This window comes from Bombus huntii, chromosome 14 (genome assembly GCF_024542735.1).
Source record: "Bombus huntii isolate Logan2020A chromosome 14, iyBomHunt1.1, whole genome shotgun sequence".
NCBI classification, from domain to species: domain Eukaryota; kingdom Metazoa; phylum Arthropoda; class Insecta; order Hymenoptera; family Apidae; genus Bombus; species Bombus huntii.
In genome coordinates this window covers 11194354-11221776 of record NC_066251.1, presented here as the reverse complement: position 1 = coordinate 11221776, position 27423 = coordinate 11194354, and the positions used below count along the sequence as shown (strand labels likewise).

The 27423-nt window shown below is 36.6% G+C and overlaps 4 protein-coding genes, 1 long non-coding RNA gene and 1 pseudogene across 5 annotated transcripts; 3 read left to right on the top strand and 3 right to left on the bottom strand.

The window, feature by feature from the left end:
• Positions 1-224: 224 nt before the first annotated feature.
• On the bottom strand, positions 225-10758 carry LOC126872960 (uncharacterized). The gene is made up of 2 exons (XR_007692268.1): positions 10610-10758; positions 225-272 (listed from the first exon to the last, which is right to left on the bottom strand). It is a non-coding gene; the product is annotated as an uncharacterized LOC126872960 (long non-coding RNA).
• Positions 264-13119, top strand: LOC126872942 (cytochrome P450 9e2-like). Its single transcript, XM_050633232.1, has 2 exons — positions 264-1722; positions 12057-13119. The coding sequence occupies exons 1-2, from the start codon at positions 264-266 to the stop codon at positions 12152-12154; spliced, it is 1557 nt and encodes a 518-aa protein (XP_050489189.1). The 3' UTR covers positions 12155-13119.
• Positions 2888-7108, top strand: LOC126872947 (cytochrome P450 9e2-like; annotated as a pseudogene).
• LOC126872943 (cytochrome P450 9e2-like) lies at positions 7652-21520 on the top strand. Its single transcript, XM_050633233.1, has 2 exons — positions 7652-8477; positions 13885-21520. The coding sequence occupies exon 2, from the start codon at positions 15179-15181 to the stop codon at positions 16754-16756; it is 1578 nt and encodes a 525-aa protein (XP_050489190.1). The 5' UTR covers positions 7652-8477; positions 13885-15178; the 3' UTR covers positions 16757-21520.
• On the bottom strand, positions 20518-23335 carry LOC126872941 (cytochrome P450 9e2-like). The gene has a single exon (XM_050633231.1). The coding sequence runs from the start codon at positions 23075-23077 to the stop codon at positions 21476-21478; it is 1602 nt and encodes a 533-aa protein (XP_050489188.1). The 5' UTR covers positions 23078-23335; the 3' UTR covers positions 20518-21475.
• Positions 23220-27423, bottom strand: LOC126873436 (cytochrome P450 9e2-like). Its single transcript, XM_050634277.1, has 3 exons — positions 26586-27423; positions 26187-26403; positions 23220-26114 (listed from the first exon to the last, which is right to left on the bottom strand). Exons 1-3 carry the CDS (start codon positions 26693-26695, stop codon positions 25443-25445), a joined length of 999 nt encoding a protein of 332 aa, XP_050490234.1. The 5' UTR covers positions 26696-27423; the 3' UTR covers positions 23220-25442.

Below are 27423 nucleotides of genomic sequence, written 5' to 3'. Positions count from 1 at the left end.
ATTAATTGCAATCTATGCCGAACATGTTGAACTAATTATCCAACTGATAAAACCGGTAAAACTGATAAAAGTGGAAGGAAAGCGATGAAATCAAACGCAAGGGAGTTTCACAACGTCGAGACGCTCCTGAATCCTGATATGCAGACACGAATTCCCCTACATAGGAACTCTACGCATAGGCCGACTCTTAGTCTTCTTGGTAAGAGAACACAGCGCACATCGTGTTATCGCTAAACTCTGGCACCTACACCGACTACTTTAACATGGAGTATCTACCGATCGCTTTGTCCATAGTGGCAGCAGTACTCGTCGTTATTTACTATTTTACCACGAGAAATCATAATTTATTCAAGAAGCATGGAATTCTGCATATTCCACCAACGCCACTGTTTGGAAATATGGGTCCCTTCCTTAGACGACAGTGCACCATGTACGATTTTATTCTCAAAATTTATCAATTACATCCTGAAGCGAAATATGTTGGCTTCTACGAATTTCTGACGCCTGTTCTAATGCTCCGCGATCCGGAACTGATTAAAGCTGTCACTATCAAGAACGTCGAACAATTTCCGGACCATCGTCCGTTAGTGTACGAGGAAGTGGACCCTTTGTTAGGAGGAATGTTATTTTCTCTGACAGGTGACCAATGGAAGGAGCATAGAAATATGTTGTCTCCCACGTTTACTTCTAGCAAGATAAAAGGCATGTACAAACTGATGACCGATTGCGCGGTCAAATTCGTGGACCATTTAACGAAACTGCCGGAGAACGAGCGTGAAATGGAGATGAAGAGCCTTCTGAGTAAATATACAAACGACGTGATCGCTACCTGCGTGTACGGTGTCTCCGTGGACACAATAAAAGATCCAAATAACGTGTTTTACGTATACGGTAAAATAGGTACAACCTTAGTAACTTTCAAAAAATCTCTAACAATGCTGATGCACAAAAACGCCCCTTGGCTAGCGAAACTGTTGCAATTTAAATACGTAGAAAGCTATATCGCGAAATTTTTCTCTGATATCGTGACAGACACGGTCGAAGCTAGAGAAAAGACTGGCGCTTATAGATCGGACGTCATACAGCTATTGCTAGAGACTAACAAGAAGAAGGAGCTAGGAAAAGGTATGAGCGTGGAAAGTATGGCCTCTCACGCTTTCAGCTTTTTTTTCGGCGGGTTTGAAACCGTCTCCGCGCAAATTTGCATAGCGACGCACCTGTTAGCCGAGAATCCAGATGTTCAAGAAAGATTACAGCAAGAAATCGACGAAGCATTGGAAAACAACAACGGCCAATTAACCTACGATGCTCTAAACGAGATGAAGTATCTAGATGCCGTGATGAATGAATCCTTGCGACTGCATCCGGTAGCTATATTCATGGACAGGCTATGTGCTGAAGATTTCGAACTGCCACCTGCGTTACCCGGTGACAAACCTTTCACAATCAAGAAAGGAATGAACGTTTGGATTCCTGTGAAAGCGATTCATCACGATCCTAAGTACTACGAAAATTCTTTGAATTTCGATCCAGACAGATTTTTTAAAAATGGTAAGAAGATTATGAACTCGGACACGTATATGCCATTTGGCCTTGGGCCCAGAATGTGCATCGGAAACCGGTTTGCACTCACAGAGATGAAGGTATTGCTATGTCACCTTCTTGCCAAGTGCAATGTCAAGATCGGACCGAAAACGACAACTCCGTTAGAATTCGAGAAAGGTGTGATAAGCGCCACTGCGAAAAATGGATTCTGGTTGATCATTGAGCCAAGGAAAAGTTCTTATCGCTTTGCCCAGGTTAACGGAGGTGCCAATGGAATTTGTACAAATGGAATATGAAGTAAAATAACCTTTAATTTCCTTGTGTAGAAAATTTTAAACCTTTAAAATGATACGTTTATCATACGTTCGCATCATTAAACGATTAATATCATGTAATGTACAGCTTGCGAAATATAGTTCACATGTCAGAGTTTGAAAAATCAATTACTCGAAATAATCTCATACTGTAAAACGCAAGAACGTATTAAATTACACTTGTTACACGTAATTACACTTGTAGTATCGTACGTTACTCTGGTGCTATCTCATCTCGAATACGCGCCGGCAATATGGACGCCAAGCATTGAGAAATCCTGTTAACTTCCGGAAAATATCCAACATCATTTTTTCAGGTTCCTTGCGTATAAGAGGGGCGACCTGATGCCATATAACGATCATGATAATTCAGCGATTATTGTCTCAATTGAATATATTGTAAGTAGAGCAGCGTAGGACTGTTAACGAATTATCATTATTACGCAATATTTGGAACAACAGAATTAACTGTCCTGATCTTACAATACGTATTAACTTTAACATTCCCTCCTATGTCTTCAGCATTCGATATTATTTCATACGCCTATTCGCCAATCGACATTCGGTAACGATATCATCAACAGAATCTGCAGAATTAATAAATACATCGACCAACTCGACTTCCTTTATGATTCGCCATCAAAGTGTAAGAAAAATCCGTTTGTGAAATAATGCAATATCTTCTATCTTTGTGCGACACTGATATTAGATATTGTATATTCATTGTCATATTGTACTCTTGCATTGCGTAAATTTTATGAAACTTATGTTGTTAAACTTATGTATAAAAATTTGATTGTTTAACTCGTTATGCTTCTAATATTTCGCTACATTAGAAAGGTGTTTTCCCGTTAATAAAATTTGTTGTTATTATTATTATTTACCTCATTATTATTAAACGGTTAAAAAAATTGACAAACTATCGTTTCCCGTATCTGTTTCTCATCAGCGATAACTTTGGCACGTAACACCGAAAGCGCTGCATCATTCTGTAGTAAATATTAGGTTGTATTCAACGCAATTTCTATCTGAACGATAAATCTATCCATTAGTAAATACCTACAACGCTACGTCAGGCGACAAACAAAATCATGTAGTTACTTCTAAATTAAGCGGAACATTTACAGCTCGTCATTATCATGATAATATTTCTGCATCCTAATATAGTCGCATAGAGTTGCGTTTAACTTTTTTAAATTAAAACTTTAGAAACGATACCGGAAAGGTTGATATTACCATGTTTGTATATACTTCATTTTACAAAAAAGGAAGTTTCATTTTTTTCTATAGAATACCACAACAGGCATACTTTACAAAGTTTCTTATATTTGAATCAAAAACGAAATTAAGCATGTATACCTCTCTTTATCTTTATCTGTTACATGCGGATTCCAAAAAATTCCATCAAAGAAAGACTTAAGGTTGATGTTTCGTAGAAGTAACGACATATAAATATCTTAAAACGGTCGAGTTAGATGAATTATTCCGTATACTAATTTATTACCTAAAATTGGTTAAACAAAGAATTAGTTTCTTTGCGAATCACGGTGCAACATGTGCGACATTTTAATTAATGGAATAACGAATGGACAGCAATTATTTTCATAACAAAAATCGATCGAAATTTTTGATTCAGAATTAACAGTTCACGGTAATGGAATGATAGTGTCCAACTATTAACAATGAATTTAATCTAATAAGGAATGCTTATTTATGTATCTATGTCAGTACGTAAGTAAGACTCACGCGTTAACAACGACTAAAGGACGGACGGCTGTTTTGTTTATATGTTTTATGCTTCTTTCATACTGTATGACATCATCGAACAATTGTATGAAAATATTCATATGATATTGAAATATCTTATCGAATAATCTTATCGATTAGTTCCGTTTAGTCATTAGAACTAACACCTTTTTCCGAGTAGGTTATCCGTTTATCCGTCCATATAATCTATTGATGTACCGAACATCTCACATCTGTTATAAAAGATTTGAATTTTTACATTCCCGACTCGATCTTTGCTCTGCCTCAATCTATTCCAATTATTCACATAGGAATTTATGTCAATGTTTCGTCGACAGAATGATGTCGCCCGTGAACGATGATTTTGTTTAGATTGTAACTTTATAATTAATCGATTCGCTAACATTTAATTAATTCGTATGAAAATGTAAGGCCACATTAAGTAGTCTCTGATTACTATGTTTGCATTATGAAATATCGTTATTTCAGATAAGACGGCAAATGGCGTGCAGTATCGTCCGAGAATTGATCTAAAGGCAAGCAGATAAGTTAATCAAATTATCAATCGTTCGACATAACAAAACAAAAATGAGTATCAGTCGAAATAACTATAAGGAAACGTGGAGTGGTAGCCTAGTTTTTGCCGAGTCACGCTTGGTTTAAGAAGTAACGTTTAAAAGTTAGGGAATAGAACATGCTTGAAATGCCCCTGCATATCGGGACACAGACACGTTCCCTTCTATATGTATGTACTTATAAAGCTACGCGATAAATCGTTGGACAATCAGTCATCTTACTAAGCGGACGCTGTGCAAGATATCGTGTCGAAAGTGAAAATTCCAACAATGGCTTTAATTTAATATTCAGAATGGAGTATTTGTCCTTTGGTCTGTCTTTGGTAGCGATACCTGTCGCTACCTACTATTTCGCCACGAAAAATCATAATTTATTTAAGAAGCATGGTGTTTTTTCGACTGTTCACGGAGAGTTTAGACAATGGACACCACGAACTGATCGACCCCCTATTTCGATTAGGATAATAGAGGTAGCTTAATGAGTATAATGCTTGATTAACAGTTCAAAGATAGTATATATCTCCAACAACTTTGTAGAAAAGATAGTTACGCTGGTGTGTAAGGTATAAGTTAAGTAGATCAATGATTGAAGGATTGAAGGAAATCCGGTAAAGAGATGTTGACTGTTATAAAGATGATGAACCAGTGAAGTCCGGTGACGATGCTGTTGCAAAGGAAAACTTACTCGGTGGTGATCGCCCCACCACTGCTCGCGTGAGGATGGAATCCTTCGAACCATGGGAAAACCTACGTTTCCCCAATTTTTACCTGATGACGCAATAAGGAATCTCTTGACTTAAAGATGTTTTATGCCACTTAACGGTCTTAATGGTAAATCAGAAAGCCTCATTTTATGACAGTTCCTTAAGATTATTGCGATCCGTTTAATTCTATGTGCACAGCTGCTGGCTGCCTCGAACGTAAAGAGTCACCGGACGTAACACATGGAATCCTACACATTTCACCGTTGCCATTGTTTACAAATATGGGATACCTTTGCGCCAGACGGACCACCTTGCAAGACACCATTCTGGAAACCTACCAACTTCATCCCGAAGCGAAATACGTCGGCATATACGAGTCACTCACGCCTATCATAGTACTTCGTAACCTCGATTTGATTAAGTCCATCACCATGAAGAATTTCGATCACTTTACCAATCATCGTAACTTCGTCGATAAGGATATGGATCCTATCTTTGCCGAAATGCTATTTTCTATGAACGGCGAGCGATGGAAAGAGCAGAGAAGCATGTTGTCGCCAACGTTTACTTCCAATAAGATTAAGGACATATTTAATCTAATATCTGGATGTGCGATCAGATACGCGGACTATGTACTTGTCGAAAGTGACAGAAGACGAGGGCGAAATAGAAATGGAGCATCTGTTGACTAAATATACTAATGACGTAATCGCTACCTGCGTCTACGGCGTATCTGTCGACACCGTCGGAAGTTCACAACATTGAGGAAAGCTATGAGAATGCTAACGCAAAGGAACCTACCCTGCCTGACTAAGCTTCTCCACCTTCGATTTCTGGAGAAGCATATAGCAAAATTTTTCACCGAACAAGTTATCAACACGGTCCAGGAGAGGAAACGCAATGGCACTTGTCGGTCAGACATTCTACAGTTATTCATGGATGTGACTGATAAGAAAGATCCAGGAAAAGGTATGAGCATGAAAAACACGGTTAATCGCGCTTTTAGCTTATTCTTTGGTGGAACTTATTCCGTTGCAACGCAGACGAGCTTTCTGTTCTACTTTCTAGCCGAAAATCCAGAGATTTTGAAACAGGAGGAAACGAAATCGACGAAACATTGGAAAATAATAACGGACAATTGACTTACGATGCCATGATCAACGAAGCGATGAAATTGCAACCAATTAACGTATTCTTGGATAGACTATGTGTGAAAGATTTCGAGCTGCCATCAGCCTTACCTGGTGAAAAACCTTTCACCGTAAAAGCAGGAATGAACATCTGGATACCTGTTGACACGATTCATCACGATCCCAAGCACTACGAAAATCCGCAGAAATTCGATCCGGATAGATTCCTCGAGAATCTATCAGAAAGAAGATCATAAATTCGGGGGCGTTTATGCCGTTTGATCTCGGTCCCAGAATCTGTATCGGCAATCGGTTCCCGTTAACAGAGATAAAGGTATTGCTGTGTCACATTCTCGCCAAGTGCAATGTCAAGATTGGATCGAAGATGTTACTTCCGTTGCAATATGAGGAAGATGTGATAACCGCCTATGCTAAGAATGGATTTTGGCTGAATGTTGAGCCCAGAGAAAATTCTTACTGCATATCTCAAACTAATGGAACGACAAAGTGTGTATGATCAATGGAATTTATAGGAACTGAATTTAGGAATGAGCGATCTTTAACACGATACGTTGAAATCCTTCTTTGTATCCTGCTTTGTATGGTTTTTCTCAATTAATCTCGATACTGATTGAAGATTGCTATTTGCTTTACTTAAGTATGAAATTTCCTACATAATTCGTGGCTTGGTTGATTATACGTTTTTGCTCATGATTCGAACAATTAATGTCATGTAATGTACAATTTACTAAACATTATTTCTTTGTCAGAGTTTGGTAAAAAATGTTTTGTTTTATATCGACTATTTTGTAACATAATTTAAATATTAAATTAGGAAAATTCGTTTAGCATAAAAATAGAGTAAACTAAATTCAAGGATGCATGTGTCTCAATTATTGGATAAAAGAAGTTCTTGGATTCCAATTAATGAAATAAAGCTATTGTGGATTAATCGTCGATCCTAGACCTTTCGGTTTTGTTATTGTTCATCTCTGGTGTCTAAAGATTAAATAAAAGAAATGACTAATCATGATGTATAGCTAAATGAATAGTATGATGGATCTAATCGATCAGAAATACTTGGCTTTTTATTTTATATTTTCAAGAACAATTTATAGTTCATTTAATGTTCTGTACAAAGATAAATATTTTTTTGCTCAAAACAAAATATTTTATCGTAATTCTTTTGTTGTAAATTTCAGTGTAGAATACATTACTCCGGTTAATTTCGTATAAGTACGCATAATTTAAATTGAGATTGTCTAGGCAATACTAGATAGGAAAAAATATATAAAATACAATAACATTAGATTGATTACTGCTCTAATAGTACGTACATATGTACATGTACAATCTAGGTTAGCTCTTCTTCATTCTTGATAAAATTTTGTTTCAAGATTTCTGTTACAATACCATCCACGATAGTTCCAATCAATAAAAAAATAATCTGTGCACACTTTAAACTCGATTATATAAAAGGAAAACACGCCTCTGGGCCCTCAAACATTAAAATAATTATTTGGGCGCAAATAAAGTCGAATTCATTCGGTTGTCATCTAAGTTATTGATTATATCAAAGGGAAACATGAAAGGGATACGTCATAACTCGCGAATATCGCGGGCCACAACTCTAGGCAAGAATGAGACATCCACTGACACGTACCGCCTTGCACGCGCTCTCCTGAATACAATACACAGTACAATAAGCAAGTAATGGAAGTTAAGATGCTACAATCTTCTCATACAGCAGCTACAGTGACAAACAACTGACACGCGCCAAAGGCTCAAGTACTGGCATCAGCAAGGTAACCACGTGTTGAGCAGAATACGACGTATCATGAGCAGAAACTGATACTGCAAGAAGAATGCAGCAGCAATACTTCCACGAAACCCACATAAGCTGAAACCCTAATACTTCTCGAAAGACACCAGCAGAACTGAAGATTGCAGCGTCCGCAAAAGTAATCACGTACCAAAACTCCGCGCTATCATAGAATAATCCATCACGTGACAATTGGCCATGATAGTCTTAGTATAAATAAGGGTAGCCACTTAGAAACAAGCAGTCCAGTTAAAGTCCGTAACGTAGTTCAGTAAAAATTTGTAGAGAAGCAATTCAGTTGAAATTTTGTCAAAGCGCAGTTCAGTTAAAAATTTTTCAAGGGTTCAGTCAGTTCAGCTCAGTTATTGACTTCAGTTATTCAGTTCAGTTATAGAGTTCAGTCCAAGTAGTTAAAATTTTGTCAAGAATCAGTTAAAAATTTATCGAGAGTTAATATCAAGTTCAGAAGAACAGTAGTCTTTGCGAAGCAGAGAATTGTTCTAATCCAATTTTTAAGTAACGTCAAGAAGTAGAACCGAGCATTTTATTAATCGTTAACCATTCATACAGTCAGTCTTCCAATAACTATATTGACTCAGTACGATATTCCAGGAGTGCGATCGACTATACATATAAGCAAGGTGAGAAGCTAAACATTGTAACATTTTCTTCTTCGATTTTGGACTTGTACCACATATACAATTTCAATAAAACTATTCATTGACTATTATTTTCATCAATCAAGAAGATATTGAAAATATTCATTTATTCCAAGGAGACTTTAATCCTTCTCGTGCTAGTACTCCTGCAAATAGCGGGTAAGCCGAAACGTGAAAGTTTATTTATCAGTCGTATTGATACGCTAGTTAACGCTATTCATACGGTTATATTAACGAATTAAAATATGAACGATACAACAGTTTAGAAATTCAAAATAGTGACGCGCTCTAGAAGGGTGCGACAAGTTTTTGGAATCATTTCATTCAGTCATTTGCCTTGTTTCAAAATTAGCGAATGGGAGTCGAATTAATCGAAATAGTTAATAACTACTTCTGGTGACAGCAACTACCGTTTTTATTTAAATATAATTCGAGAATTCTAAGATTCGACATCTAGAGTAACATATAACGGCTACGAATACCGAAGATCAAGACCAAATCGTAACAAGTGTTTCAGTTCGGAAATAAAAATAGACACTTTTTTTAAGTCTTTGTTGATAAAAAATGATTCAAAATGTAAAAGAACCTTTTTACAGACCCCTTTTTCATTTTTTCTCGCCAACTATTTGTCGCACGAAAAAGAAGTGTAATAACACGCAGTTGTCTGCATCTAGTCTGTCAACTATTGTTTGACGTGTTTTTTCTATACATAATCAATAATTTAAATAACTATTTTCATGTTTAAAGATCCAGTGACACGTTTTCCTCTTACATAATCGAGCACATAATCGAGTAGACATATACGTGACATGATATAGCGAAATTGTAAATCCAATCACGATTTCAAACAATGGTATTTATAATGTCAAGAGAAACCGATAGTAAAAACATGAACAGATAAGGGCCTGATGCCTCTATCAGATGGGTACGAAGAAACTTCTAATACAAAGACAATGTTATTAACATTTATAATTATGTTAAAATTTCTGTTCCTCGCGTTACAATTTATCAAAATAGTAATTGATATGGAAGTGTCTCTGGAAATGCAAATTCTCTATTTTCATCCATTCTTAAAATTAACCCGAGCGAGAAGATCTAAAGACTACAAAATGCATTTTTTCAAAAATTAAACCTCAAATAAGAAATGCTACATTTTCAATTTGCTTTTACATAACGAATGGTCCTTTTATCCATGTGTCCAATGCACACAACTAATCTGGATAGAATGAACGATTCATAATGATAAATAAATAGGAAAACGGAATCTAATTTTAAACAAAAATATTTCGCTACATATTTTGTATTTTTGCAAAAAATCAATGATTTATTTAATATTCCGTAAAGGCACAAATATTCCTTCACCAAAATTGAAGTATTAGCAATTTGAATTTTTATCAAGAATATGTTTAATTTACAAAAATTAACTAATAATCACTTCGCGTTTCCGTCTTCCGTCCGCGATAATTTTTATTCTGCGCATTAAAGTACTGCATAAAACGTCACACAATCAATAAAAATTAATAATAATCTTTTCCTTATGCATATAATCCTCTGTCCGCAAACTTTTATTCTTATTTGTATACTTGAATGTTTGGGAACTTCAGTGGGAAAAGTATTTTAATAAGAATAACAAATTAACTCTACAACTACGAAATCAATATATTGTCAGCTGAATAGAAGACGATCGTAAGTACTTATTAACGAATATTATATCGAAGATTGGTTATTAAACATTTCAGAACAACCGATTTCTTTTCCTTGAAAGCTATGCTCCGGGTATGTTTAATTAAAATTTCACGGCCTAAATTTCATCGATCCATCTTTTTTCCAATTATGTAATCAGTAATTGCAATCTATGTCGAATATGTTAAACTTATTATCACCAACAACTGATAAATCTGCGCATAAATGTGAGTGGAACGCGATGGAACGTCAAACGCAAAGGAGTTCGACACCATGGAGACGCTCCTGCATACTGATATGCAGAAACGAGTTCTCCTATATAAGAACTGTGCTCATAGGCCGACTCTTAGTCTTCTTGGTAAGAGAACACAGCGCACATCGTGTCATCGCTAAACTCTGGCACCTACACCGACTACTTTACCATGGAGTACCTACCGATCGCTTTGTCCATAGTGGCAGCAGTACTCGTCGTTATTTACTACTTTACCACAAGAAATTATAATTTATTCAAGAAGCATGGAATTCTGCATATTCCACCAATGCCACTGTTTGGAAATATGGGACCCTTCCTTAGAAGACAGTGCACCATGCACGATTTTATTCTCAAAATTTATCAATTACATCCTGAAGCGAAATATGTTGGCTTCTACGAATTTCTGACGCCTGTTCTAATGCTCCGCGATCCGGAACTGGTTAAAGCTGTCACCGTTAAGAATATTGAACACTTCCCAGATCATCGACCGTTCGCGTACAAGGAAGTGGACCCTTTGTTAGGGGGAATGTTATTTTGTCTGACAGGTGACCAGTGGAAGGAGCATAGAAATATGTTGTCTCCCACGTTTACTTCTAGCAAGATAAAAGGCATGTACAAACTGATGACCGATTGCGCGGTCAAATTCGTGGACCATTTAACGAAACTGCCGGAGAACGAGCGTGAAATGGAGATGAAGAGCCTTCTGAGTAAATATACAAACGACGTGATCGCTACCTGCGTGTACGGTGTCTCCGTGGACACAATAAAAGATCCAAATAACGTGTTTTACGTATACGGTAAAATAGGTACAACCTTAGTAACTTTCAAAAAATCTCTAACAACGTTGATGCACAAAAACGCTCCTTGGCTAGCGAAACTCTTGCAATTTAAATACGTGGAAAGCTACGTCGAGAAATTTTTCTCTGATATCGTAACAGAGACAGTCAAAGCTAGAGAAAAGACTGGCGCTTATAGATCGGACGTCATACAGCTATTGCTAGAGACTAACAAAAAAAAGGAGCCAGGAAAAGGTATGAGCGTGGAAAGCATGGCCTCTCACGCTTTCAGCTTCTTCTTCGGCGGATTCGAGGCCGTTTCCACGCAAATCAGCTTAGTGACGCACCTGTTGGCCGAGAATCCAGATGTTCAAAAAAGATTACAACAAGAAATCGATGAAGCATTGGAAAACAACAACGGGCAATTAACCTACGCTATTCTAAGCGAGATGAAGTATTTAGATGCCGTGATGAATGAGTCCTTGCGACTGCATCCGGTAGCTATATTCATTGACAGGCTATGTGCTAAAGATTTTGAACTGCCACCTGCGTTACCCGGCGACAAACCTTTCACGATCAAGAAAGGAATGAACGTTTGGATTCCTGTGAAAGCGATTCATCACGATCCTAAGTACTACGAAAATTCTCTGAATTTCGATCCAGACAGATTTTTAAAAAATGGAAGGATTATAAATTCGGACACGTATATGCCATTTGGCTTTGGGCCCAGAATGTGCATCGGAAACCGGTTTGCACTCACAAAGATGAAGGTATTGCTATGTCACCTTCTTGCCAAGTGCAATGTCAAGATCGGACCGAAAACGACAACTCCGTTAGAATTCGAGAAAGGTGTGATAAACGCCGGTGCGAAAAATGGATTTTGGTTGATCATTAAGCCAAGGAAACGTTCTTATCGCTTTGCCCAGGTCAACGGAGGTGCCAAATGAATTTGTACAAATGATTTGTAGAAAATTTTAAACCTTTAAAATCATACGTTCGCATCATTAAACGATTAATATCATGTAATGTACAGCTTGCGAAATATAGTTCACATGTCAGAGTTTGAAAAATCAATTACTCGAAATAATCTCATACTGTAAAACGCAAGAACGTATTAAATTACACTTGTTACACGTAATTACACTTGTAGTATCGTACGTTACTCTGGTGCTATCTCATCTCGAATACGCGCCGGCAATATGGACGCCAAGCATTGAGAAATCCTGTTAACTTCCGGAAAATATCCAACATCATTTTTTCAGGTTCCTTGCGTATAAGAGGGGCGACCTGATGCCATATAACGATCATGATAATTCAGCGATTATTGTCTCAATTGAATATATTGTAAGTAGAGCAGCGTAGGACTGTTAACGAATTATCATTATTACGCAATATTTGGAACAACAGAATTAACTGTCCTGATCTTACAATACGTATTAACTTTAACATTCCCTCCTATGTCTTCAGCATTCGATATTATTTCATACGCCTATTCGCCAATCGACATTCGGTAACGATATCATCAACAGAATCTGCAGAATTAATAAATACATCGACCAACTCGACTTCCTTTATGATTCGCCATCAAAGTGTAAGAAAAATCCGTTTGTGAAATAATGCAATATCTTCTATCTTTGTGCGACACTGATATTAGATATTGTATATTCATTGTCATATTGTACTCTTGCATTGCGTAAATTTTATGAAACTTATGTTGTTAAACTTATGTATAAAAATTTGATTGTTTAACTCGTTATGCTTCTAATATTTCGCTACATTATTATAAAAAAAGATTTCTCTCCGTTAATTAAAATTTGTTACTGTTATTATTATTCAGTTTATTATTATTAAACAGTTCTATTACTTTAAAATATTACTGAAAATTATTAAACGGCTTTATTTTTGCAAAGAATCGGTGTGTTATTCAACCCTATCCCTAAAACTGAAGTATTCCTACTTTGAACTCTTATTAGGAATATATTTAACTTTGAAAAATTAGCAAACGATCTGTTTCTCGTATCTGTTTTCCATCGGCGATAAATTCCGCATGTGACATCTAAAGCCTGCGTTATGGTACTGTAAGTTTGTTTCATTGATACAAATATCAACAATACTACTTTCTTTCCCCAAACGAAGTAATATAGTTACGTATGTATAAATTGTACGGAGCATGCACAATTTAGTATCGTGATAACATTCCTGTTACAGTCCCATCGTAATGTAACATTAATATCGTTCTGACTTATTTCGTTCGTATGTAGTTTTAAATTGAGATGACCGAATTAGATAAATCATCCTGTATATTGATTTATTGTCTGACAGAAAATCAGATTCTCGGCAAATCACAATGCAATGTATAATATGCTCAATGGAATAATTTATCAACAGTAGTTACTTCCATAATAAATTTCCGATTCGATCGAAACTCTTGATTAACGATTAACAATTGATTTAATCTTACCTAAGGAATTCTCGTTCGTGAATTCTTTTTAGGAATTTTATAAATAATCTCGCGAGTTAACGACGGATAAAGGACGGCATAGCAAATATGTTTTATGATATTGTACGGTCTAGTAATGTCGATCAATTGTGTACACTATTACGCGTGGCACAGAAACACCAGCGATCTAAACCATACCAGCGTATCAGCGTTCGCATGTACTTAACCTTGTTTCAGAGAGTTGCGCCTGGCAAACTAATGTCGAAACGCGCATCAAAGTCCAATGCAAAAATCACACGGCGAGTGCCGCACCGGGCAGGAGTTCATCAAACATTAAGAGATAGATGAACGAGTTCATAGATCATCGAGTCCAAACTTGCTTAAAATACCAAAAAAAATTCTTGACTTTTATCTCTGCTGCTTTGAACCACTATATTCGTATCTGCGATTTTTTTTTTTTTGGAAACATTGTCAATTCCATACGAAGAGATCCTCATCGTTCGGGCAAAACGGTACATATTTCAATACATACACATATACATCAAAACATCTTATTGGTTAGATTATTCGATCTCGTTGATAGGACAAACGCCTCTTTTCAATAAATTATTCGTTTACGTGTGTCTAAGTGTTCTAAATATACCGAATATCTCAAATCTGTTACAAAATATTTGAATTTTTCTATTCCACTATTCAATACCTTCACTATACCTTAACGTACTCCAATTATTCACATAGGAATTTATGTCCACGCATTGTCCATAAGATGATGTCACCGTGAACAATGATTTTACTCCAGTCGTAACTTTAAAATCATTTAATTTAGGAACTTTTTAATTAGTCGAGACATCCGTACGAAAATTTACAGCTAGATTAAATATTGTTATTTTTACACATTACGATGTAATTATTTGTTATAAGCCATGCACTGTCGTTTGACACTTAATCTAAAGACAATCAGATAGGTTAGTTAATTCGTCAATCGATCCGGCTGATACAATAAAACAAAAATGAGTGTGAATCAAAGATAGCTGCAAGGAGCGCTTGATCACGTGGTTTTCGTGGTTTTCCTCAGCCTGGGTTCTAGAAAGAGGAAGCAAAAATACTCTAGGGTACCGTAAATTAAGCCTTCTCCAGTACTGCGTAGCGTCATAAGCTAGAAGGCTCCGAAAAAGATTTGCGACTGCAGCGTATAGGATATTCCGTAATGCATTGTGCAATTATCAACGTTTAAGTAAGCAGACAAACGTTTAAAAGATACTTTACGCATTTCCTACCTTCGCTAAATAAATCATGGCGATTTTTACGAAATACAGATTTCATCTTTTTCGTTTTTGCTTACGTAACGTTAAAGATTAGGGAGTTTACTACACTTGAGACATTCTTGCGTATCAGAATATAGACGTGTCCTCTTACTTATTTATGTATATAGCTACGCGATAAATTGATCGACCTTTAGTTATTCGGAAAGGCCGACACAGCAAACATCGTGTCGGAAGTAAAATTCTGATAGTGGTTGTGGTATATTCGAATGGAGTATCTGTCCCTTGGTCTGTTTTTAATAGCGATACTGATCGCTATCTACTACTGTGCCACGAAGAATCATAATATATTCAAGAAACATGGAATCCTGCACATTCCACCGATACCATTGTTTGGAAATATGGGATCCTTCTTCGCAAAACGGTCCACCTTGCAAGACATCATTCTGGAAGCTTATGAACTTCATCCTGAAGCGAAATATGTTGGCATATACGAGTCCCTCACGCCTATCATAGTGCTCCGCGATCTCGACTTAATCAAGTCCGTCAACATGAAGAATTTCGATCACTTTACCGATCATCGTAACTTTGTCTTCAAGGACATGGACCCTATATTTGCCGGTATGCTGTTTTCTATGAAAGGCGAGCAATGGAAGGAACAAAGGAGCATATTGTCACTCGCGTTTACTTCCAATAAGGTAAAGGATATGTTCAATCTTATGTCCGAGTGTGCTACCAGATACGCGAACTATTTGTCGAATCTAGCGGAGAATGAGCGTGAAATGGAGATGAGGGATCTGCTGACTAAATATACCAACGACGTAATCGCCACCTGCGTCTACGGTGTATCTGTTGACACCATAAAAAATCCGAAGAACGTATTTTACACGTACGGCAAATCGACCACGTTCACTAGTTTCAAAAAAGATATGGCAATGTTGGCGCAAAGGAACCTACCCTGGCTGGCGAAGCTCCTTCAGCTCAGATTTCTGGACAAACATATAGCGAAATTTTTTACCGAACAAGTGATCAACACGATCGAAGAAAGGAAACAGAATGGCACTTATCGATCAGATATTCTACAACTATTCATAGATGTAAACGACAAGAAGGGTCCAGGAAAAGGTATGAGCACGGAAAACATGGTTAATCACGCTTTTAGCTTATTCTTTGGCGGAACTGATTCCGTTGCAACGCAGACAAGCTTTCTGTTCTACCTTCTAGCCGAAAATCCAGAGATTTTGAAAAGACTACAGGAGGAAATCGACGAAACGTTGGAAAATAATAACGGACAATTGACTTACGATGCCATACAGAAGATGAAGTACTTGGATGCCATGATCAACGAAGCGATGAGATTGCAACCAATTACCGTATTCTTGGATAGACTATGCGTGAAAGATTTCGAGCTGCCACCAGCCTTACCTGGTGAAAAACCTTTCACCGTAAAAGCAGGAATGAACATCTGGATACCTGTTGACGCGATTCATCACGATCCCAAGCACTATGAAAATCCGCAGAAATTCGATCCGGGTAGATTCCTCGAGAATGGAAAGAAGATCATAAATTCGGGTGCGTTTATGCCGTTTGGTCTCGGTCCCAGAATCTGTATCGGCAATCGGTTCGCGTTAACAGAGATAAAGGTATTGCTGTGTCACATTCTCGCCAAGTGCAACGTCAAGATTGGATCGAAGATGTTGCTTCCGTTGCAATATGAGGAAGGTGTGATAACTGCCTATGCTAAGAATGGATTTTGGCTAAATGTTGAGCCCAGAGAAAATTTTTACTGCATATCTCAAACTAATGGAACGACAAAGCATCTGAGCAATGGAAATTGTAGAAATTGAATTTGCGAATGAGTGATCTTTAATGCGGTTAAAATCTTCTTTGCGTAAGAAGTAGTGTTTTTCGGTTAACTCTATGTCGGCGGACGTCACACCGAATCAGTCGTAATCCACGTGATCTATACGTTGGCTCAATTTTGTTTGGAGCATACTGAAGATGTTTTGTAATATGAGCCTGACCCCTTCCTCTCCATTAGCGATAAGAAAACTCTCGCACGATCTCGATAACAAGAGCAGGAAAGACATTTTGGAGTAAAAAAAATTTATTGCGAATCCAGCTGCGCAGCGTCCGTCTTTCGAATGTTAATACTAATACTAACTAAAGATTGCTATTTATTTTACTTAATGTGATATAAGCAAAATAAAAAGTTTCTTATATAATTCGTGATCTGATTGATTATTCGCTCGTGCTTCGAAAGATTAATATTGTGTAATGAATAATTTGCTGAATATAATTGTTTCGTTAGAGTTTGACAAAAGAAACTGTTTTTTAGCAAGTTTATGACGCAATTGAAACATTAAGTTCGAAAAATTTGTTTGGCATAAATACAGAATGAAATAAATTCAAGGATGCGTGGATATACATGTAACATATGTATACTAACTATTACATGAGAAAAGTTCTTTAATTGCAATTAATGAAAGAAAAATATCGTGGATTAAGTAAAAAGAGTGACTAATCATGACGAGTAAATGGATAAATAGAATGTTTGACACTTGCGGAAGGAAAATATTGTAATCGAGTAAATATTGTTTCGGATAGTTTGGAAGGTAATGTTAATTTTTATTCCGCATATGAGATTTAACAGAAGCACAAATTTATTGCGTAATTATACATCGTTTATCTGTAAATTATATGTATGAATATGAGTTATAATTTTTACCATAAACAATAGTCTTCAAAGCGATAAAAGTATATGTTATACATTAATAAAAGTGTCAACAGTATTTCACGTTTCGATAATTGGTCCAATTCATTATAATTGTAATGTATTTGCCATAGTTTTATCGTAGGATATATAACACTGCGAAGACGAAGAGGGAAGAAAGGTAGAAGAGCAAGAAAACTAAGATTCGTTTTCCCTTTTAGCCATCGTTTCGCGCCTTTTTCCACTAACACGACAAGACAATACACTGCTTGAATCCACCCTTACGATCTTCAGTTCATTAATTCTGGCCAAAAGCCGGTCTTGATGGTGTTGGTTACATCGCTAACCTTCGGTCTTGGAGTTTTCCTTTTCATCCCTTCCACGCACTCACCGTAGCTAAAGTGAATTACATTAGAGGGGAGAGGGTAGTTTTATCGAGTCAACCTGCTAGATATTTCCTAAGGCACCTAAGGGTCGTTGGATCGGAAACGGGTCCTTTAACAACGACCAACCTTCCGAAGAAGTTGCACGATAATCTGCACTGGACCAAATTGCTTTCCCGCTTCGTCGAATATAACTTGTTGATCGTTTATGAAAATATTCGTTGCGTTGTTTCCTATCTCGGCCAACTCCGTTGCTATTGTTAACTATGTATCTAGTTGTTATTGCTAACTTCGTTTGGCTGTTGTTAATGTTGCTAGTCGAGTGTTGGTTTAGATTGATTTCCGAAGAAATTTCATGGTAAATGTGCGTGGTTCTCATCGTGTGGTCATTCGTAAGAAACAGAGATTTTATTACGACATTGTTGTTACTGTAGTATTATACCGTTGAAGGTCATAATAAAATGATTGGAGGTAATATAGAGATTTATTATAACGTTATTTAAGGATATCGTACATTATTAACATTAGCCGTGCGAGAAAATAACTCTTAATAAAATATTTATCTTTCGTCAATATGCTCTTCGTCGAAGAGATTTCCATATCTGAGTTTCGTTTCGTATCTTTTCAATAGTCGTTATCGTTAGTTCAATTAAAGATTGCCACGTCGTTGCTTCGTTAATTATCTTCGAAGAAAAAATGTCACTGATAACTTTATCCGTTTAAAAGTTACAACTAGGTACAAGTATATAGTTTCATACAAAATACTTTTCGCAATCTAATCTAGAGATATTTAAGTTCCTTGTAAGCTACTCGCGTGTTTTCTAAAAATATTCGTATGGTGTCAAAGAGGACATATAAGTTGTTTGTTATTTTCTTTTTTATAGTGATACGATTTGATGCGGGCACAATCGCGTACTTATTATTGACAGGTCAATTAATTCATTGCGTATATTCACAATGAGTCCTCTTTTGAATTGTGGCGGCATTCGACAGCAAATACCACCACTCGACACTAACTACTGCCGGACGACGGCAGCGCAGTGGTTAGCGCCTTAAGTTACGAACGTTCGGGACCCGGGTTCCAAATCCCAGCAACCGGAGTTCGATTTTTTTTCTACGCATCAAAAATGGAAGAAAAACAGCAGTACCCCGTCAGCGACATATCTACAGTCAGCAGCTACAATTATCAGGGACAACACTTACACCTCAGAATATTTATAAATAGAATGATTGTTCCCAAATGAAATTCAAAGTAATTTCAATTGAAGATCCACAATCGCTTCAAATGGACATCGGCGGTCGTTTAGAATTGAAATCCCCGGTTTGAAATTGTGACAAATTACAGTGTACGATCGTTCCAACGTTTAGTCTTGAACCTTGTAATCATTCCAAATTGAACGAGTGGAATAAGACAGAGAAAATCGAGCAGCAACCACAAACTTTCACATCTAGAAACTATAACATAATAGACCTAAGATTATCTTCGGACGACAAAACGTTTAGAATGATCCAATCATTTAATAAATTTAATGAAATTCATTGCTTTTCCTCTGGTGTATTTCAAAAAGTTATAAAAAGAAATGATCATATGTATTTAATCGTCCCAGCTACCGATCGGAACCCTGTCTAAAGACAAAGTTCGCGATTCCCAGAAAATCGAATATCAAATCCATGAGAGTTCGCAGCACATTATCACAATTTCTTGAACCACGAGAATGAAGAAGTAGGTCGCAATTAGGTTGGTGCGATATCCGCGTGATATTGTGACGAGCAACCATCTCGTGATGTAGCAGCTTATATATACGCGGGAACTCGCTCATTAAAGCAACATTCACAAGGTCGTATGGCGTCTTTGCCACTAGCCGATCACGTAGTAGAATATATTACACATACGACTGTTATATGTATCTCGACTCCATGTTACGTGCTGGACATGCAGAGACGATGCTGACGCATCCGGCCAGAATAATTGAGATGGACGCGTAACACGTATCCATTATATGACCAAGAACACGCGCCACGATTCGATCCTCCTTTTCATTTCTTCTCCGATTCGTTTCACTGAAATACGAACAGGTTAAATGGTGGCGGAAGAATTTTGTGGGATATCCAAAAAATTCTCTATCTCTTTGGCTTTTTCCCCTTATTTACGATCACGCGGGAAAGTTGGAGAAAGAAGTAAAGAAACTCCAAAACTGAGATACATCGGTGCTTAACGGAAATTGACTCGTAAAAATAATACTATAAATAAAGAAAATCGATAAAAAGGATTGAAATGTGCCTTAGGTATAAACACAAAGCTGATCGAAAACTTTAACATCTTTGAACGAAGATATCGTTTTGTTCGCATCGTTTAATGTTCAGGAAAGGCAATCATATATTGAATCTTTTCTCTATCAGAAAGAACTTTGGAGCCCCAGACGGAGGATGCTATCGTTAATTATTTAGTTTACGGTACCTGAAACTTGAAATTTGTGAAACTAGGACGAAGTATGGTATGGACAGTATGGTATTATCTTAAAAACAATAATGTAATCTTATTATAATAAGAATCGATTATAGATTAGAATTATAAATTCTATTTCCCAATACAAACTTGTATTTATTTAGTTTGTTTCTCTGTTTAAACCCAAACTATTCTTATTCCAAATATTAATTTTGTTTAATCATATTATATTATAACAGATACATTTATCTAAATAATAAAAAGTATATAAATGTTAGTATACAGAGAAAATCTCGTAAACACGTATGAAGGAAAAAAAAAGCTATAAAACATTGATCGAGTTATTAGATCATTAGATCTGATGTATTAGATCATCCGTCAAGCATTTGGCAAACCAACTGGATAAGAGTACGCTTGTAGAATATTAGTAACGATTATTTTCTATAAATTCTACAAAATCATATTAATCATAAAGATCGTATCAATAGAAAATCATTCGACAAAATACTAAAATCGCTTAAAGTTATGAAAATTTAACGATGTTTTAACACAGTTAAATAAAACAAGATGTACTTCATCTCCGCAAAAGTCACTACGTTCTTCGTTGTTAAATAGAATCATTTTCAACTTGTTGATTTTGAATATAGATATCTAAGAGTGTTTCCCTGTTCGAACCAAAGAGAAATCGTTGACCCGAAACTTTATACAATTCGTATATTTTATGCGTTACAATGAAAATATTATATGAAAGCTTTTTATTTCTCTATACACTTTGAATACCCCAAGTATATGTGTTTTTCACTTTCTTTCGCAAAACAAGCATCTCGATTCTTAATACTTCGAAATCAAGTGACGATGCGAATAACTAAATATAAACGTTTGAAGTGACGTGTTCAACTCGAAACCTTCGGTTCTGATTTCTGGTTTACCGTCGATCTTATCGCATTGAATATATCGAAAAAATATACGTAGATATTTTCAAACGAAAGTTCGGAAGATTGATATTACAAACATCGCATATAACTTAATTGTCTGGATGTCTATCAGGAATCTTCTCGATAAACATCGTTTTTCCTGGAACCGTAATTTTCTCGACCTCGCCTTTCTTTATATTTCTCGGTTGAATGTTAAACCAAAATCCATTCTCTGACGTCATAGCAAATCCTTTCTTGTTCAGTTTCAGCGGTATAGAAGTCTTGGCGCATGGTAAGAGGTTACACTTGGCAAAAATATAGAACAACAAAACTTTCGCCTCCAATATCGCGAATCTGTTACCAATACACATTCTAGGTCCCAATCCAAAGGTAAAGAGCGAACTGGAGTTGAGCATCTGTTTCGCATCGCTGTAGAATCTATCAGGATTGAATTTGTTTGGCTCTGGATAATTCTGTGGATCGCGCTGAATTCCATAAATCGGTATCCATATGCATTCATTTTCTTGAACGATGTAGGGTTTTTTTCCTGGCAAATGTGGCGGTAATTCGAACGGTTTTACGCAAAGTCTATCGACAGCCACGATGGTCGGGTACATCCTAAGACTCTCGAGAATGACAGCGTCCAGATACTTCATGTCGTTGATAGCCTCGTACGTTGCTTCGCCCTTACAATCCTCCAAAACCTGATCGATCTCGTCTTGCAATCTCTTCTGAACTTCCTCATTAATTCCAACCTCGTAAGCAGCGAAGCACATCAGAGTAGAGGTGCTTTCGAATCCACCGAAGAAGAAGACGAACGCCTGGGCAGTCATGTCTTCGATGGTCAAGTCCTTTCCTGGGCCTAATTTCCCTCTCGTTTCCATCATCAGCTGAAGCATATCCGGACGAACGATACCTTTCTCGTCTCTGGTCTTTATCGTAATAGCCACCAAGTCTTGGAAAAAATCCGCGACCTGCTTCCTAATTATCCTGATATTTAACGCTCGAGCTACCCAGGGCAAGCTTCTTACAATGAAAAACTTGATGGATTGCGATCTCCCAAAATGAGTAGCCTCTCTACCGTACACGTAAAATTTGTTCTTCGGGTCCTTTATCGAGTTCACGTTAATGCCAAAGGCACAAGTGGCGATTACGTCGTTGGTATATTTGGTGAACGAATCTTTTAACTCCAAAGTAGTCTGGTCGGCAGGCAAAGAAGCGAAGTAATCGCCGTATTCCTTAGCGCATTCGCGCATTAGTACGAACATCGCCTTCATCTTGCTCGACGTGAAGGCTGGACTCAACGTGTTTCGTACTTCCTTCCATCTATCGCCACGAAGGGCAAATAAATTCTTACCAAACAGGGGATCTCTATCTACGCTATCAAAGGATCTGTGATCTGGAAAATGATCGAAGTTCTTCACGGTGATCGACTTGAGCAGTTCGAGATCTCGAATCATAACTATGGGTGAGGCGAAGTCGAAAAAACCAATGTACTTCGAATCGGGAAACGCCTGGTATATTTTTTCAACCGTCTCGGCGAACGAGATTCGTTGAAGTATGGCCTCCCAAATGCTTCCCAATATCGGGACGTAACTGTAGTAAGGAATCCCGCGTTTCTCAAAGAAATCGTAGGTCCGAGTGAATCTGTAATAAGCTACCGCGATTACGGCGACCACTGCCGCAATTATTGGCCACCAGTTTATTTCCATCGTTATTATTCAACGCTTCTACTGGGTATTCACTGGTATAACACCACACAACCACCTACCAGAAAACTAGATCATTGCTTTTCTTTAAAGAGATTCGACTTTCGATCGGTAATCACGAGAAAAGTTTATGTTCGATTCGATGTTAAAAAAAAGCTTAGAAGCTGTCAACGTATATGGATATTCTCATGTGAGAGAGTGGCCGGAGACGCGATTGAATGATGCTCATGCTAGAGCGCTGCGTGCGTACTGACTGGCTATGACGGGTTGATGTAACTGTTTATAGCCATTGGGCTATTTATGCTAGAGCGTGCAAACATTTGTATTATGTATGTGAGATAATAAGTCTTATCAAATTTCTGTGTATTTCTCGACTGTGTATTCTCTGGATATCTCTGATTTCTAACTACCGTTTAGCGTTGATATTGTAGAAATTATTGGTGATTTAGTCGTCAACTATGCTTTATTATTTTAGTTTTTATCTGTCTAATAGGTAAATATATCTTATCAAATATAGATGTCCTTCGTGCATTTGTATGTTTATACATTGTTTCGCGTTATTATCGCTTTTTTACTTATTAGACTGCATAAAAATGAGTCATAATCGTCTTTATTTTTATGCCACTATTCCTTTGAAAATTGCTCGACTAGAAAAATTTTCTTAATTACAATTATGCGATGCTATTAGACAATAATGTAAATTAAGATGATCGAAGAAAAAATGGATATTATTTTCGGATAATATTTGAATTTCCTATGCTGTATTTGAAACTTTTCTAGATTTTCTTTCCCAAAGAATTATGATTTAACGTAATATAAAATCGCATAAATTTTGTGAATATGAAATAATGTAGTTAATGCAGGGATTCAGTGAGAATAATCAAACGACGAAAGTATGAAACTTGACGCTATAATATAGAAACCGAAACAATGTCCAAAAGTATATTTAATATATTTTTTTGCCAAAATTTCGTACATATTATACTGTACAAAAATGAAAGCAAGTAAGGGTACTCTTCGATATACGGCGAAATATGATAAACGTAAAACTTCAAAGTATAAAGAAATCTGCACAATTGTCGTTTCTTTTTTGTCTAATATAATATCCTAATATAAATTCGAATCATTTCATATTTGGCGAAATTAATATCTTGCCAAATCAAACACGTATTTCTTTGTACAAGTTTCCTAAATGTTATTGAAAAATTGAAATTTTTTTTTATATTTTCGAAAAGCGAGATATTCGATTCGGAATATGCGCGGAAAATTTCATACGGAAATTTGAAATATTAACGAAGTTAAAGATGTACAAAGTCACGTGAGTGCAATTTTAGAAGCCTGTATCCCAAAGCTATATTTATGATATTGGTTGTTGTGAAAACTAATTATCCAATTAACTGCAAGTTTTACATACACACATAAAAGTATGTACATTCTTCTATGGGCCCGTAAGAATGGATCGTAAAATCCATTATGTTAAAATTTTTCGCGACAACAACAAAAATTGTATTGTTTCATTTTATCGGTCTTTTAATTATGTATGTGATATGTTGCAATTTTATACGATATACATACCTTTGAGATCGTTTAGGCTTACACGAACATTTCTACCACTTAAGTATAGATATACATATATTAGGTATATATAAGTATACTACTATCGAACCAGTTAACCATTTTCACTGCTAATAAGTTTTATATATTGTTAGATTTTTCACCGGGGCTGTAAATACTTTCAAGATTTCTGTATTCAAGCTTTTGTAAATTACGTCAATCTTATTGATTGCCTAAACCTACACGTTATTCACTTTATGTATACTAATGGATTTCACTCGTGTATACAGATAAATATTTACTAATATTGTTGCTTATCTGATAAAAATTCGTAATAAAATATACGCTTCAAATTCACATCAAAGAGACCACTCGAACTCAAAAAGATACGCGAAGCAAATCAATTCTAAAGGTACAATACGATTAGTCTTCTTATTCAGAACAACCATTTCTCTTCGAGTATTCACAAGCAAGCTTTCCTTCTTCTCTGGCAATTAAACTCGTTTAAAATTTCTCCCAGCAAATTTCTCTTTATTAATTCGTGCTGCTAACTTGAGATCTAAATATTACGTATTATTTGTATACCTTTACTCTGATATATTTGTTCATTTTATCATTCCACTGATCGATTCATACTGATTCTTCTTAATTCAAAATAATTCACTAATCTCATATAACTTCTTCATTCACAATCTTCCTTCAGCCAGTTCATACTGCCAGATTTTATCAATTTTACCACCTTATAAGATTTTAATAAAATTCAATTCGACGGATTAATTAAACGTTTCTTCGATTAATTAAATGTTTATCGGAACTATCCGTAACCAAAATCCATTTTTCGCCTAAGAAACACTCCTCTTGTCTTCAATTTCATAGGCATCGTCGTCTCGGAACAAACTTCGAGCCAGCAACGGGCAAAAATATGGAACAATGCGACTTTAGCCTTCATTAATGCGAACGTCTTGGCGATACAATTTCTCGGACCCATGCCAAATGGTAAATACGCTCCGCTGTTAACGAGATTACTCTTCTTATCCAAAAATCGATCTGTATCGAAGGTATTCGGTTTCTCAAAATATTTTGAATCGCGTTGGATCGCGTAGATCGGCAACCACAGATGAGAACCTTCGTTCATTACGTATGGTTTCACTCCTGGCAGAACTGGAGGTAGTTCGAATGATTTCGAGCATTCTCGATCGGTGATAGGTATAATTGGATACATTCTCAGTGTCTCGATGATCACAGCGTCGAGATACCCTAAACGACTGTTGAATATTTCGAAAGTGAACTCCCTGCTGGAATCGGCCAAAACGCAATCGATTTCAGCATGCAGTCTTTCCTGAACCTCGGGATTCACAGCCACTTCATGAGCAACAAAGCATAATAGTCCGAATGTAGTCTCGAAGTCTCCAAAAAAGAAGATAAATGCTTGGGCAGTGATATCATCAACGGTGAGATCCTTTCCCGAGTCTAATTTACCTTTGGTCTTCATCATCAGCTAAATAAAATCTGGTCTGACTATACCTTTCTCTTCTCTGACTTTGATACTGTCAGGTACCACTTCTTTGAAGAAATCCGTCATTTTTCTGCTTAATAACGTTATACAAAATCTTCTGGCTAATCCTGGGAATATTTTTATCACGATAAGTTTGAGAATCGTTACGCTGTGAATATCTAAAGTCTCTCTGCCTAAAGTATAAAATTTATTTTTTCGATCGGCCAATGAATCCATCACGATACCAAAAGCACACATCGCGAACACGTCGTTGGCATACCTGGTGAAGATGTACTTCATCTCTACCATGTTCTCATTCGCCGGAAGGGTTGACAAATATTTTACCATGTTTACAGCGGTCTCGGACATCAATTGGAACATGGATCTCATCTTACTGGAGCTGAAGGCTGGAGTGAATACTGACGTTTCTCCACCTATCGTCACGGAGTAGCAGCAGATTACTGCTGAAGAAGCTGTCTATTTGTTCTTGTTTGTTGTTGAAAATAGTCGAAATTTTTTATGGTAATGGATTTGATCAACTTTTCGTCGGGAATCATCAAGACCGGTGTCATTCTGTTGTAGAGTCCCACGTATTTCGCGTCTGGTATCAGGTTATAAATTTCCTGAACCACGTTTGCGAATGACTTTCGCGTTAATATCTACTCCCATGTGCTACCTAGTAGAGCTCTTGTGTGGTAGATCATATGCCTCGAAAGGGTTCCGTGGCCTCAAAAGATAGTATATTCCCAGAATCACGAGAAGAATCGACAGTATTACGAAGAAATTGAGTCAATTTTTCAAGTACAACGGCATTCAAACGTATGGAAATCTGTAAGTTTAAAAGTTCTTTTAAGTTACGTAAACGGTAGAGGATATATGATTCATCGATCAAACGATCGATTGAGTGATTACGAATCCAACGATTCGGTTCGATCATCAGTCGATTACAATAAATATTTAATATAATTGTCGTGTTATTATTTGATAATCATATCGTTCTTAAAATATTGGTAGTAAAGGTGAAAATAAATATTATTGGAATAGTTAAATAGCTTAAACAGCTTTAAATACTTACGAAACACAGTTTGATCCGGTTGGATACATTTCCAAACATCCGTCGTGTCGCTTGCAACAGCGCATACATACATACATACGTATATAACATCTGATCTCAAAATTTACTTTTGTTTACATATACTGATAAATTAGAGCGCGTTGATGATAATCGTTCAAATTTTTATGACGAAAACAATTTTTCAGGCATGTCCTTTAATTTGTTTAGACTAGATGGTAATATCTT